The 15,978-nt window shown below is 46.2% G+C and overlaps 1 protein-coding gene across 1 annotated transcript in view; it reads left to right on the top strand.

Annotated features, from left to right (window-relative positions):
* Window positions 1-15,338, top strand: part of ATAN11 (Transducin/WD40 repeat-like superfamily protein) — a 92,227-nt gene extending 76,889 nt beyond the window's left edge. The window contains exon 3 of the mRNA XM_086512265.1: window positions 13,855-15,338. Within this exon, the coding sequence (XP_086368391.1) occupies window positions 13,871-14,896 (1,026 nt within the window). The 5' untranslated portion in view covers window positions 13,855-13,870 and the 3' untranslated portion in view covers window positions 14,897-15,338. The remainder of the gene's footprint in view (window positions 1-13,854) is intronic.
* The last annotated feature ends 640 nt before the right edge of the window (window positions 15,339-15,978 follow it).

A 15,978-nucleotide genomic window follows, 5' to 3' on the forward strand; every position in this document is an offset into this window, starting at 1 on the left:
CATTAGACCAGAAGATGTCCATAAGACTGCGTTCAGGACAACATTTGGTCTCTATGAGTTTCTTGTCATGCCATTTGGTCTCACAAATGCTCCTACCACGTTTAATAGAACGATGGACATAATTTTTAGACCACATAGAAACTTCGTGGGTACCTTCTTTGATGACATGATTGTCTACTCAAAGTCTGAAGAGAAGCATAAGATTCACTTGACCGCAGTTTTCAATGAGCTACGCAAGAATAGGCTACTCATTAATGCGAAGAAAAGTGAGTTCTTTTTGCAAGAAATTCACTTCCTTGGGCACATTGTTTCAAAGGATGGGGTACGCATGGATCCCGCTAAAGTGGAAGCAATTAGGTCATGGCCAGACTTGAAGTCCGTACATGACATTCGAAGCTTTCTAGGCTTATGTTCCTATTATAGGAGGTTCATCCGAAATTTTGCTGAGATTGCTTCTCCACTCCATGCACTGCAAGGAAAAGGAGTTACTTTCAAGTGGACAGCCAAGGAGATTTTAGCGTTCAAACACTTGAAAGAGAAGCTGACTTCAGATCCGGTAATTATTTTGCCAGATCTTTCTAAACCTTTTGTGGCTCAATGTGATGCGTGTGGCCATAGTCTTGGTGCAGTTTTAATGCAGAATGGCCGAGTAGTCGCATATGAGAGCAGAATTCTTTTGAAGACTGAAAGGAACATGCAAGTCTATGAGAAAGAATTGCTGGCAGTAATTCATGCTCTCACTAGTTGGAAACACTATTTGCTAGGGGCTGATTTTGTTGTGCAAACGGATCATCAAACCTTGCGATATTTTCTTACACAGACGAAGTTGTCTGAGAAGCACATGCGATGGGCAAACATCTTGTCAATGTTCCATTTTCAGATTGTGCATGTGCAAGGGAGAAAGAACGTGGTGGCTGATGCGTTGTCACGAAAGCCCCAAATTTTAGCAGTGTCAATTCCGTACCATTGTGAACTAGACGAAATGAAGACACAATATGCTGAAGATTTAGATTTTGCAAGGATCTATGACCAGCTTGTTGATGGGCAACATCATGAGCACTATATGCTTAAGAATGACTTTCTCATGATGCATGGAAAGTTATGCGTTACTAAACAGTTACGGCCAAAGATTTTGATGGAAAGTCATGCTCCACCTTATGCTGGGCATCGTGGAATTGATGCGACAGTGAAAGGGGTTGAGGCATTCTTCTATTGGCGAGCTTTGCGTCAAGATGTTGACACATTTGTAAGATCATGCTTAGTATGCCAAAAAGTCAAATTTGACAGACAAAAGCAACTGGGATTGTTGCAGCCATTGCCGATCCCTGATAGGCCATGGGAAAGTATAGCAATGGACTTTATCTTCGATCTTCCAAGGACGCAAACAGGAAATGATGGGATTTGGACTATCATTTGTAGGTTGAGTAAGTAGACCCATTTCATTCCTGTTAGGAAGAAGATAAAGCCAGAACACATGGTCAAGATATTCATGAGCAATATCTTTAAATATCATGGGATGCCTCAGTCAATTGTCAGTGACAGGGATCCACGTATGAGGAGTGTGTTCTGGAAGGCATTGTTTGAGAACATGGGCACTATGCTCAAGTTCTCTTCTTCGTTTCATCCGCAAACTGATGGACAGTCAGAAGAGGCAAATTCTACTGTCTTGGACCTACTCAAATGTTATGTCTCAGAGCACAAGGCAACTTGGGAACACCATCTCCCATTGGTTGAATATGCTTACAATAACACTGTGCATACGTCAACAGGTAAGGCACCATTTGAGATAGTGGAAGGAGGAAAGAAAGTCCCGCCCATTTTGCAGACTAAGGACAAGATATTTGAGGCAGACAAGTATGTGCAAGATATGGATGAAACATACAGGAAGATAAAGATTGCTCTTGAGAAGACTCAGGCTAAGCAAAAGAAAGCTGCTGATCGTCACCGTCGTGAACTTGTATTTTCACTTGGTGATTGGGTACTTTTGCGCTTTGAAAAGGCCAGGTTAAGGAAAAGGAAAGGCAAGGAACGCTTGTTTCCTAAGCTCAGTATGCGATATTATGGTCCTTTTCAGATTTTAGAAAAGATCAGCAATGTAGCTTACAGGTTAAAGCTACCAGAAGGCTGGAAAATACATACTGCTTTTCATGTCAGCCTTCTAAGGCCCTTTGTTGGTGATGTGCCAGAGAATATGCTTGATGAGGAACAACACGAAGTGGAAGAATTGGATGAAATCCTTGTTCCTGAACAGATATTGGCACATAAAGAAAGAAAGGTTAGAGGAAAGGTTGCAAGACGCTATTTGGTGAAGTTCAAGAACTATCCATCATTAGATGCCAAATGGATGGAAGAGTCTGAATTACTTGATTCACCTCAGCTATTGCAATTGTATCTTGAAGCCTTTCAAATGGAACCCATAGTGACTTCATGTAGCCTTTTTGGAGCAAGGCAAGAGCATGGTTCATGATGCTCAAGAGAGTAGTTAAGCAATTGTATCTACTCTTTCCATACAGAATTTAGCTAGAGAAGTTTGTGCTCAAGAGTACACTAGAAGACTTCTATGCTTGATATATGTGTCATAGCGAGGTTGGTGGGATTGTTTAATCGTCCAACGCTACATTTCCGGAAGCATGTATATCTTGGATTCCCATCATAGAATATATGTGATATTAGGAGATATCCGCATGTATTATTGGCATGCAAGCGAGGTCGCTTGCAGTATTTCAAGGGTGGGGTGTGTCACCAGGTGTATTTTTCCTGTTGCTTTCCGTAAATAAGTATTAGATATACTTATTTTATTTTTACTTGTTTGTCCCAAAACCCTTGAAAAGGTGCAAGTGGACATTGCATGGCCAGTGTGAAACGGCTGCAGCCAAATGGTTTTCTCACATCGGGGATCTAGGTCGGTCAGATAGGGATTGCCCGGGCCAGTTAGCACTGAATTCTGATGAGTTGGAAGCTCGTGTGCGCCAAACTGGAATTTGGGCCACTCGTCAAGTCATAGCAACTTTATAAGTTGAAAGGGGCCAGTAAATTAACCCACATTGTAGATGTTGGTCAAATGGTAGTCTTCAATGATGGTCAGGAGACCGATAGGGACGCCATGGAAGCATCTCCTAAAATTTAGGGAACTACTATTTTTGACTGGAAAATGTGTTCGCGTCATTAGCTCTCGAATGACAAGGGGAACATTTTATTGCTCTGTTGCCAAGTCAACTGACGCACCAGTTGGGATATTTTTAGCAGGGAAAGCCTAAACTCGGAAACTGGGCGACGTGTCAGCCTGTGAGCGATTCTGCCACTCTGGGAGGCAAAAACGAGCTGCATATCAACAAAGGGGGCGCCATTTTCAGCCTCAGGTGGATTGTAGCAGGTACAGAAGCTATGGAATGCTTACCTTGCCCTCTATGCACAGTATGGTGACGGGAGTGATGCCCCGCACGCTACATACTGCTCTCTTTCTCCCCTACGTACAGTATGTTATGCCCCACTAGTGGGCTTCTCATTTGAGCTATGTACAGTTCTGGGGGTTTATGCGTGTTTGCCAAGGCAAGAGCCTTCTGAATAGGAACCGGATTAGCTAATTGCTAATCCCCCACAGGTACGCACAGTTCCATCGAGATTGCGAGTTGGGAGAGTTTTCTCGCGTGAAAACTCGTCCAATTGATAGGGGAACTGTCCCATTGCGTGCGGGAGCCCTTGGGACACGCGTAGGCGTGTTCGCTCCGCTAAAAACGATCCGAAACAGGGAATTACAGCCTGCTGTGTTTTTCTGCAGGTTTAGGGTTTCGCACCTAAATTGCAAGGGAACATCGGGGGAGCCTCGTGAGAGCCTTGGGATGCGTGTACAGGCTTTTGGGCTCCCGGCAGTAAAAAACAGAGAATTACAGCCCGCTGAATTTCTGTGACAGCTCACCAGAAAGCTTCCAGATATCGAGGGAATCCGTCCTAGATAGGTGTTTTTGACCTACAGGGGTTTTTGCGCCATTATGCTGTCGAAATCCGTTCGAAAACCTGCGTTTTCAGCCCTCGCTAGGTTTGGACAGCTTTGTGAAAGCTTGTGCTAAGTGGTCGGATCGTCTACCTTAATTTGAATAAAGAAATACCGAAAGGGGTGCCAGTCTTTGGGGCCTACAGGGTGTCAGTCTCGTGTGCGCAGTGACATTCTAGTCGTTGGACGCAACTGTGTTCTCTTCCCTTCTCAGTGCTCTGTGTAAAGTTAACAGGTAATTGAAATAGTACCGCCCTCTACGTTGTACGGGCCGAGCAATGAACAATATTGGGTAACGAGGGGGTGGGCAGGGTGGACAACAGCGGGTAGTGTGGGAGAGTAAAGGGAATAAGCACGGCCCTGGTGCTGCGCAAGCAGGCGGTTGTTGTAGGTGGGTTGCCGGGGGGGGGGGGTGCGCGAGGAAGAGAGGGAGCGCGTCATTAGAAGCTGGAGCGCGGAGAGAGAGAGAGAGAGAGAGAGAGAGAGAGAGAGAGAGAGAGAGAGAGAGAGAGAGAGATTTTATTATTGTCCTCAGAGGTTAAATATGACCTGTGGGACCAATGTTACATGTGATGTAGTATGTGTATGGTTGATGAGTGACTCTCGATGCTCCAAAATTGTGGTGATGAGAGTCGCAATGGAGAGCCCATATTGTGGCTAGGAGAGGAAAGTGTGTAGGTCTAAGTCATGGCTGAAAATGTGAGAGGAGCAAGTTCGGATGTGACCAAAAGCTGAGCACTCCTGTGGTGTGTGGTACTCAGACTCTCGAACTTGCATTGAGCATAATGTGCATAGTCGATTTGACTCTTCTCCATTGCCCCAACACCTTGTCTCGCATCGAAGGGAATGGAAGCTAAGCCGAATGGCTGCGATAGTCCGTATTGCCGACAAGTAGATAGGCTCAAGCATGTAAGTGAGTATGGTTTCCTCTTTCAGCGAAGAACATGGTGTAATGTATTAAGCGTGACCCACCGGATTTCTCCCAAGCCGTATTACATTGGCGTTGTAGAAAAGCTTTATTCACTTGGGAGTCAATTGAAGCATCATGTAGCAAGTGTAATGCATCCTATGTCCCAAACCACTTCTCATCTCTTGAACTTTTTTGGTTGCTTCCTATGCAATTGTAGGAAGTTGAGGTGAGGGGTTTTGACGCATCTTTATCATGTACTCCACAACCCTGCCCATAACCTGAATTGGAAGAGATCCTGACTCAAGAAGTAGGAGCATATATGGTGTTTGTGTCTTAACTTGGACAAAGTTTGTAAGAAAACGCTTTTGGACATTTTCAAACTCTTTCCAAGTAGACTTTGAGATGCTTCCGTCCCACACTTCCAACTCCATAAAGAAGAACCGATGTCACCAATGCATCAAAAAGGTACTTCTTGAGAACCCAACACTCGATATTTCCCGCATTACACCTGTTCTCATGTCACGTGACACATCTAACCCTATGTGCACGTGGACAAGCGACTTCACGACATGGGTTCAGTTCAGTTAGATTAGGAAGCGATCTGGCACTTTTGTGAGTCTGTTCGCAGACCGTGCATGTCCAGACACTTAGAGTAGATGCATATCCTCTGGTTGCACATAGCATGATCATCAGATTTCCATCAGAACCCATCAAGAGCATTTTTACAGTGCATAGACCTAATTTCCCTAGTTTTGACATTTTTCACTTATTATTTTAAGTGACTTTTGTTGGGAACTAGGGAGGGCAATTTTACTAAGATAATATATACGCAAACCTAGCGCTAGGCTTATCTGGCAGAAGTGGAAGAAGTGCATAGGCAACGGGCTTGCAACAGGCATCTCTCCCTCTCTCTCAAGCAAGATCCCTAAGGCCCTGGCGTTTTCAGCAATGAACCACCGGCGTTTTCAGCTTTGATGCCTGGCGTTTTCAGCCCTAAAACATCAGCGAATTCAGCAAGCAAGACCAGTGTTTTGAAGGCTCAGCATTTCAGCGAGCACTTCAGCGTTTTGAAGGCTCAGCAGATCAGCGTTTTAAAGAACCTTAGGTCAGCAATTTAAAGAACCTCAGGTCTGCGTTTTTCTAGCAGCATACCAGCGTTTTTTCAGCAGCATACCAGCGTTTTCAGCAGATACGTCGTCGCCGTCTGCGTCGTCATCGTCGTCTCGGACCTAGACACACATTGCATCATAGTCTCACGACTTGCATCAGTATCTTGTACCAAATTTGTGCAATCAATAGCGTAGACCTCTCTCGCCATAGAGAGAGGGGCCCTTGGAGGAGGGTTTGACAACTTTCTGGTGTCGTATTCTTCTCTCTCTATCTCTCAGTCTCAACACCTTCATTCACAGTGTTTATCCACTTTGTTTGTAATCACTTGCACTCTCTCACTAAAGGAACGGAAGGCTCTTCCTTCCGTAAGTAAAAGGAACCCTTGAGCATAGTTCGAAGCACTCATCTTGAGCAAAGTTCAACATTCACTTCCGCTGCACCTTACATCTCAAATGCATAATATGCTCTCTTTCCTGCTTCCAAATGACCAAGGTTGTTCTCGTCTGTTGGACTGAACGAGGCGTACGGTGGCGTCCCGTGCGGTCAAGGTGTCCGTTGCTTCTGGTGGTTTTTTAGTACGTTTGACCGGTTTTTTAGTCCATTGACTGTGCTTTTTTTTGGGAGGTTTTTGGGTTACCTTTTGGCATAAAATCCCTCCCACCTAGCCTAGGATTCCCCCCCCCCCCCCCCCCCCCCCCCATGCCTCTCTCTCTCTCTCTCTCTCTCTCTCTCTCTCTCTCTCTCACACACACACACACACACACACACGCGCGCGCGTACGCACACACACATTGCTTTGGATTCCATTAGACTCCTCTCTCTCTCTCTCTCCCTCTCCCTCTCTCTCATTGCTTGATTGTCTCATTGTCTCATTGCCCATTGTGTCTCATTGTCTTGATCCTCAACTCTTGAGTGTCGGCACTTGGCACTTGCAAGTTGCCTTCTTGTTCAATGTGATAATCAATTGTCTAATTGTCCCAAGTCTAAAATCTAGGGTTAAGAATTGCATGTTTTTATTTTTGAACGTACGTAACCATGTCGTATGACATAAAAGTTTCTAGTTCGATGAGTACCGTACGTCTTCGTACGTGGACAAAACGTACGTGACCGTACGAGACCACCTTGCAAATGACGCATAGCGCACAGAGAGAGAGAGAGAGAGAGAGAGAGAGAGAGAGAGAGAGAGAGAGAGAGAGAGAGAGAGAGAGAGAGAGAGAGAGAGAGAGAGAGAGAGAGAGAGAGAGAGAGAGAGAGAGAGAGAGAGAGAGAGAGAGAGAGAGAAATGAAATGAAATGAAATGTTATATTAACGTCTTCAAAAGGCCAAAGTGACCTATGAGACCAGAAAGTTACAATGTGGTGGATCTGATACAAAGTCAGAGTCAGGGTAACAAGATGACAACAATGACAAAAATGAAATGACTAATGTCACAATAAAATGCTATGAAATCCTAAACTACTAGGTGTGAACAGCAGCTAGCTGGGATAGCTAGATCACAAGAGATCGAGCATCGGTCGCTGGCGGATCTCATCAATCTCCTCCATGGTCAGTAGTCTGACCGGGCGCGTCGTGCATGTCGAGCCAAAGTGATCGGAATCCTCTGATGCAGCCTCCGTCGATGCTGTGTAGTCCTCCGCAGTCGTGGGCGTCTGGATCTTCCAAGCTCAGTCGCTCGGTCGATCAGTGTGCCTCTGGTGTGAGACGACGAGCTCTGTTGTGGTAGTAACTCCTCCGGGTGTCCAGTGGCAGCTCTAAAGAAATCTATGATCTGTCTCTGGGACTGGCTAGCCTCTCCTCTCATCAGGCTCTCTCTGTGTCCGCGTAGCTCGAGCAAAAACAAACCCAAGCATCTCTGATCCTCGTACTGCATGACTCTGGAGAATGGTCCAAAGCCCTCTCTGAACAAGCAATGGAAGCGGCCTCGTATCTCGTAGTAGACGGGGCAGTGGCATGTGTAGTGCAACTCTGTCTCAGGCTCGATGTCACACAGGGGGCATGTCCTGGCCTCTGTTGGTACTCCGCTGTATCTCCCAGTCTCGTATCCTATGAGACAAGTGGGTGTCCATGTATCTTGATCTCGTCAGAAAGCCATCAACCGTAAGCTGGAGGAGATGCTCTCTGTAGAAAGCCATTTTCGTGCCCAGCTCCTGTGCTGGCTGTATCCATGTCCTCCTGGTGTCTAGCTGAGTCAAGTCCTGGCGGATGAGCTTGGTGATCTCGGACCGTGTAAGAGTCAGAGAGGGTGCATCCAGTGAGTACTGGAAGGGAGGCAATCTGTCTATGCTGAACCCATGCGCCTGAAACCATGATGTCATCTCCCCATACCAGCATGCTGTATCTCCCTGCATGGCTAACTGTCGAGAGGACTCAAGTGCAAGGCGGGCATATCTGTCTCTGGGAAGTTCCCACATGCGGTGTATGAAGGAGACCGGTCTGGTGAGTGCCTCAACCACTAGTGGGGGGGCAGCTAGCTCTGCTCGAACAATAGCACGTGGTACTGAGGCCTTGGCTCTAATGAGCCGCGAGATCATAGAGACCAAAGGCTTCTCCATGTCCCCCCATCCATCACTGCGGCCTATCCTCCCGTGATGATCTAATGAAGGTCCCCAGATCTCAGCTCCATTAAGTAATGCAGAAGCCACCAGAGTGTCAAAGAGCCAGAGCTTCGTCCTAGGCTCCTGAAACTGAATTTGTGAACACATCCTTTCCAATCTACCCAATGCTGCATGGGCTCTGGTCAGTCTAGTCTCTGCTGCCCTCCTCAATGAAAATGCTGGCCCACTAAAAACCACTCCGAGGTAAGTGTACGCATCTGTATACTCCACAGTCTCCTGGCCGTATGTGAATGCTGGTGCTGACCTCCTGATCCACTGTGGGGTGGTATTAAATACCATGACCTTGGTTTTACCAAGGTTGACGGACAAACCACTTTCCGGAGAGTGCTCCTGAAAGAGCCGCCATGCCTGACGTGAGTCCTGACTCAAGAACAGCTGATATAGATCTTGCTCTAGCTGAGCCAAAAATGCCCTCTTCTTCTGCCGCACTAGGCGTCGGAAGTCAATCCGTGACTGTCTGTGAGTGATGTCCCCCAAAAGCACCTCCCTCTGAAGTCTAGCTCTAGTGTCCGAGCATTCCTCATCATACCAAGTGTTTTGGGGCATGCTCCCCGAACGGCGTCTCTGCTCAGGCTGGGTATGTGGGTATGCCTCTGCTGCTGCATCATGTAGTGTCTGTGTCAATATAGTAGTAAGCTCCTCCAGAGGTTGCCCTGGCTCCTCTGTGCATAGGCGTCTGTAGATCCCATCTATGTATATAGAGTCTGTCTCCCACGTGAAGGTGTAGCGAGTAGGGCTGCTGTCCGTAGCCTGTGTGCTACACTAAACTGAAAAGAGATGGTCATTGACACAAGAGCATGATCCACTGCCACACCAACAGGTGTGGGTCCAATCGTGAGATCTTGGATACTAGAGATGAGGCTCGGCTGTGCCATGACATAGTCCACTGTGCTGGCTCCATGTCTGTGTGGAAAGCATGTAAAACCCACTGAGGCGGGAAATCTCTGTAGGCCATTCAAGATGGCCAATCCATGTGCAGTCCCCATGTCTATCAAGTGTCGTCCATACTCAGTGTGTTCTCCATCTTGTGATAGTCTTGATAGGCCTGTCTCTGCAACATCCAGCTCTCTCAGCATCTCCGAAGTATCATAAAATACTGTCTGATGATGGGCAGTCCTAGCATTGAAATCCCCTAGAATGATGATGTCACCATCTCTAGAGAACTCCCATATGTCATCATCCAAAATAGAGAAAGGGGACTGTCCTCTGGGTGGTGCATACACTGACGTGCTCGGAGGAAAGTAGCAAATAGCAATGTAAAGATATCTGTCTGTCTCTGCTCTCAGTCTCACCCACATGTACCTAGCTTGCTCATCTCTGCGGGCTATATGTATCAATGGCTGCAACTCCTCCCTGAATAACACTGCCACTCCTCCTGATCCCCGCCCTCTGCGCTCTGATCGTGTCTCCTGTCTATAGGCAGTCTCCCATCTATATCCATTGATGTGAGGCATAGACTGCCCATGGGCCTGATGTGTCTCAGAGTAGAAGACGATGTCTCTTCCCTTGAAACTATCCTCAAAGGCGCCCACATCAAGTCACATAGATCCATTACAATTCCACGTGGCAACTTTGAGGGTGTTCCCACAGGTCTCGCACCGTCATGTGGAGCGTCGCTCTACAATCACAACCCGGCCATCTCTGTAGAAGGCCGTCTTTCCCTTTTCCCTTGCCGCTTGAATCTCTTGCATTACCTCTCTCATATGCGCAAGCTGTGTGAGAGTGAGGTCATCTCCAAGGAATATGCCCGTTTTCTTTAGTGTAGGACGCTTCTTCAAGAAGTCCTTCTTTGCCTCCACGGATGGGAAACGGATGATTAGAGCTCTCCCTTTTGAAGTCTCCCCATTGCCTTGTGTCTTCTTCCCCACCCTCCATGCCTTTGTATGAGTAGCCTCACTACCCATCATGCGGAGAAGTTCTTCAACTTCCCCTTCCACATCATCTCGGTCCTTTAGACCGGTTACTCTTATATGCAAAGCTCTAGTTTTCCTTCGTTGTTCTTCTTCTAGAGTCATGTTGATGATTGTAGGAGTGGGGACAGATGTGGCTTCTTTCCCTTTGCCTTTCTTAGCGACTTCTATCCACTTCTCGGCCTCATCCGCCTTCTTTTGCGTCTTCGTGATCACATCCATCCACGAAGACGTCTTTACCATCTTTTGTTTCTCCTCCTCTTTGATCATCCGTACTTGCTCTTTGATGACCTTGATTTCCTCTACTACCGAAGGCTGGAATTCCCCCTCCTCTAGTCCACTGCTCGCTCTATCAGCAAGTTCTCGCTTGAGAGCTGAGACCTCTTTTTAAGTGCTTTGGAGTCCGCCTTAAGTGCTTGTAGCTCTGCATGCAGGTCCTCTTTCTCTTTCTTCCACTGTGCGCCTTCGTTGAGAAACATTTGAAGAAGGTTAGCCTTCTCTTTCCACCATCCCTCCATATGTGCTTTCCAGTCTTTCATCTCCCTCTCCATTTGTGTAATCCGCTTGTTTGTAAGCACAAAAGTTGCCTTCGGATGGGGCTTACATATCGGCGAAGCAGTCATTACGTCCATCAAAAATAAAAAATACAATCTGCACTTTTGCCAAGGCAACCCACTATGTCCACATCACACATACATCCCTGTCCCGCATGATGCATACATGTGTGCTCCCCATATCAATCATACATTTTTTATTTTTTGCAATTTTCTGTCAATGCTGAAAATTATTTAAATCCTGAAATTCTGAACTTTCCCTTCAAGAAATCTGAAAATGTGAAAATGTAAATTTTGCAGGTCCGCACTGTAATGCACCTGCGGGTTGGGGGGGGGGGGGGGTGGGGCGGAGTCCAGCCGCGAGTAATCCCGTGTGGTGGGGGGTTGGGGATGGGGGCGCACTGTCACAACAGGGGGGGGGGTGGGGGGGGGGAGGGCGCAGTCCAGCCCAGATACAAGCTGTAATCTATTCTCTTGCTTTTTCCAGCCAAACAGCCCCTAAGCAAGCAGCCCCTTAGCTCAAATCTTTACCCTACGTAATGCAAAACAATAGATTCAGCTTGCGTAATACTTTGAGAGTGTCGTGTGACCAGTTCCTTGCTGCACCAACTACGCGAAGGTCTAATGACTTGTTGTGCGCACCCTAGGTGATGCGCTGTCTCATTGCGAATCCCTCTACGACCTGATGTCTGCCCAATCATGCAGTCCCACGCGCATACGTTGCCCCCTGTATGGGGGTGAGGGAGCGCGAGGGGAGTGGCTGTGCTGGGTGGGGTGGGCTGAGGGGAGGGGCTGTGGCAGTGGCGCGAGGGGGGGGATTGCAGAGAGAGAGAGAGAGAGAGAGAGAGAGAGAGAGAGAGAGAGAGAGAGAGAGAGAGAGAGAGAATGAATGAATGAAATGTTATATTAACGTCTTCAAAAGGCCAAAATGACCTATGAGACTAATCCATTACAAACTTGTGAATCTGGTACCGTGTCTAAGTACAAAAGAAGAAATACTAAAATGAATCTAGAAGTGCTACTAGCTCGAACTGTGTGGGGTATGTGTGATCATTGATACAATGGGTGCCCAATACAAGAGAAAGATACAATGGATGATGGATCCATCCTCATTTGTACTCTGGATGTCGAGGTAGTATTGGCTCGAATCCTTTGTGGTAGTCTCAGTCGATGCTGTGAAGCTCCTCTCCTCAGTCGTGGTCGTCACGATCTCCCTAGTTCCAATGCTCGGTCAATGAGAGTACCACGGGTGTGAGTATGAGCTGAGCTTTGCAGTGGTGGCTGCTCCTCTATCTGTGTAGTGTTTGGTGTAAAGAAATTAATAATCTGTCTCTGGGATTTTCTCTCTCCAGATCTCCTCAGGAAATTGTGTGTTTGTGACTCTGTGCAACTCAAGTAGATACATGCCAACACATCTTTGGTCTTGATAGCTCACGACTCTCGAGAAGGGTCCGAAGCCTTCTCTGAATACACAGTGGAAGTGACCCCGTATCTCGTAATACACTGTGCACTGACATAAATAATGTGTCTCCGTCTCTGGTTCTGTATGGCATAGGCGGCATATCCTGCTAGCTGATGGTATCCCTCTGAATCTACCAGTCTCAATCTCAAGCTGGTGTGAAGACGTCCGTCTCTGGCTTTGTTGGCATATGCGGCATATCCTGCACTTCGTAACCCATGAGATACGTGTATGCATATAGCTAGGATGAATCACAAACCCATCCCCTGTGAGTTGAAGAAGATGCTCGCTATAGAAAGCCATTTTCGTGCCCAACTCCTGTGTTGGCTCTATCCATTTCCTCTTGGTGTCCACCGGGGTCACGTCCTAGTGAATGAGTCTAGTAATCTCCACCCGTCTTAAGAGACAACGATGGTGCATCAAGGGAGTACTGGAAGGGAGGCAAGCTGTCCATGTTGAAGCCATGTATCTGGAACCATGATGACATCTGTGTCAAGGGTCAATCTGGCATATCTGTCTCTGGTAGTATCCCATAAGCTGTGCATAAAGGAGACAGAGAGAATCGTTTCAACTTGGCAGTGCACAGTGAATTTACTAGACAAAGAGCAGCATTTAGCTTTCGAAGTTCCCGTTAGTCGTACTCGTCAGGGAAAATGGTCCAAAATGTTTTTAAAACTCACCTTTTAAAAAAGACCCCTTTCTAGTGTTTTCAAAAGTCACCTCTAAAAAACCCCCCTCTCTCGCATTTCGTCCATTTCGCCTTAAAAATGTTTTTAAAACTCACCTTTAAAGAAGCCTCTTTCTGGCGTTACGTCCATTTCGCCGAAACATTTTGGCGGTATCGGGGTTTTAGATCGCCGAAACGCAATTTTATGTCACACAACTTAATTGGTCATATTAAAGAGATTTGTCAAGATTGTAAAATGGGCTCCTTGGCATCCTAACCAACCCTTTGGCCCCCTTGTGACCCTAGCTCCCTTCCATCTCCCTCATACCTTAAGAGTGACAGTAGCCTTTGCTCATCATATAAACTGGCACCTAGTCACTGCTTGATACTGGTTAAATAGAAGAGTCTTTCATGTGCTTGATGTCTCTCGCATACCTTAAGAGTGACAGTAGTCTTTGTTCATCATATAAACTGGTACCTAGTCATTGCTTGATACTGGTTAAATAGAAGAATCTTTCATGTGCTTGATGTCTATCAATGCTTTCATTGGACCTAATAAAAGACTCGTCTATTTTTACCTGAGCTGTTCCATGTGCTTGAATCATTTGTCCTAACTGCATAAAGTTTATTATTTACAGTTTAGGAGGGGAACAAATGGCAAACGATCAGGATTCGTATGCACAAGAGCCACAGAAAAGGTCGGAAATTTACACCTATGAAGCTTCCTGGCTGATATATGCAATGAACTGGAGTGTTAGAAAGGACAAAAGATTTCGCCTAGGGATAGGAAGCTTTCTTCAAGAGTTCAGTAACAAAGTTGAGATTGTGCAGCTTGATGAAAAGACAGGAGATTTCAAATCGGACCCGCAGCTTTCGTTTGAGCATCCTTTTCCTCCGACCAAGATCATGTTTGTTCCTGACAAGGAGTGCCAGAAGCCAGATTTGCTGGCAACAACTGGGGACTATCTCAGAATTTGGCAGGTGCATGATGATAAGGTGGAGCTGAAAAGTACAATGAACAATAATAGAAATAGTGATTATTGCTCACCCCTCACTTCTTTCGATTGGAATGAGGCAGAGCCAAAGAGGATAGGGACGTCGAGCATCGATACAACTTGCACCATATGGGATATTGAAAAGGAGGCTGTGGATACACAGCTGATTGCACATGACAAAGAGGTCTATGACATTGCTTGGGGTGGAGTTGGAGTTTTTGCCTCTGTCTCTGCAGATGGCTCTGTAAGGGTGTTTGATTTGAGGGATAAAGAGCATTCCACCATTATCTACGAGAGTCCACAACCAGATACTCCCCTGCTAAGGTTGGGCTGGAACAAACAGGACCCTCGATATATGGCGACAATTCTTATGGACAGCTCGAAGGTAGTGGTGTTGGATATTAGGTACCCTACGATACCTGTAGCGGAACTTCAGCGCCACCAAGCAAGTGTCAATGCGATCGCATGGGCACCTCATAGCTCTTGTCACATATGCACTGCAGGGGATGATTCGCAGGCTTTGATTTGGGACCTGTCATCGATGAATCAACCTGTTGATGGTGGCCTCGATCCTATACTCGCCTATACAGCAGGGGCAGAAATCAATCAACTCCAGTGGTCGTCTACTCAAACTGATTGGGTGGCCATTGCATTCTCTTCGAAGTTGCAAATTCTTAGGGTATGATGACACTGTGGTGCAATTTAAGTATATGTGGTGCGCATTACGACGGTCGCACCCTACTAGGTCTGGGTTTTTTGGAAGGTCAGCCCCTCCGTCGTCGGCATTTCTCGAATGTTTAATAAGGGTACTTTGGGGCTCAGGAATTTCTATATTTTCGTGTTGGCCACACTTGTGTAAACCTTAATCTATGTGCATACACAATTCATTCAATGCTTGGGATGGTAGAAAGAGACCACTTTAAATCTGAATATGTTGCAAGTTGCTTGCACAGACAACATTTAGAGTTCTAAGGTTGGTCAAATCCAGGGATTAGCCTTCTCAGCTTTGCATGTTCCTGCCCTTTTTCTTCTGTCAATCCAAGATCGGTGAAATTATCATTGTATCAGAGCAGCAAAGTAGTTTGTTTTCTTCAAGCCATGAAGGCTGTAGTTTTACTTTCTGTCCATCCTTTATGGTAGCTTTATGTGCTTGTAGCCTGATTTTTGGCAGCAATTTGCGCTGGCTGGAATGCACAAGGGGGTAAGCCTTAAATTATGTCGTGTTGAGAGCCGTGCAAGGAATAGGTTTTTAATCGATGTAAGGTCAAGAATATAGCTGGTTCTAGAAATGGCATAAGCTTCATAGACAAACTAGCTAAATTAATTGCCATCTCATGAACTCGATTTTTATAAATGAGTGTGTCAATGTCTGCATATAAGTGAGATGCTAGGTCAAGCAGACTGAAGTGGTCGATCATAACCTGCTTTAGAATTGACATGTAGCATTTTGATCTTTGAATATTCAACAGCAATGATTTCAATTACTTACTAGCCTTTTTCAGCTTCATAGAGATAAAGCCACCATGGATTGCTTGCAGGAGCCTCCCAAATCTGACTTGATGTCCAGTGTTGTTATTGCTATATGGGGAAGTGCGCCACAGATTTCGAACAGGGTAAATGAGTCTCGAGTAACCTGTGGCTATTTTTAAGTAAAAAATGGACTTTTTTCCCAAATGACAATGCAATTAGCTCTTGTACCCATTGAAGTAGCCTGGCCCTTTCCTGTGGCTTGCATTTTAACCATTTTAGCATCGACTGCAAGTAGCA

The sequence above is a fragment of the Adiantum capillus-veneris genome, chromosome 5 (assembly GCF_014529385.1).
Source record: "Adiantum capillus-veneris isolate H3 chromosome 5, ASM1452938v2, whole genome shotgun sequence".
NCBI classification, from domain to species: domain Eukaryota; kingdom Viridiplantae; phylum Streptophyta; class Polypodiopsida; order Polypodiales; family Pteridaceae; genus Adiantum; species Adiantum capillus-veneris.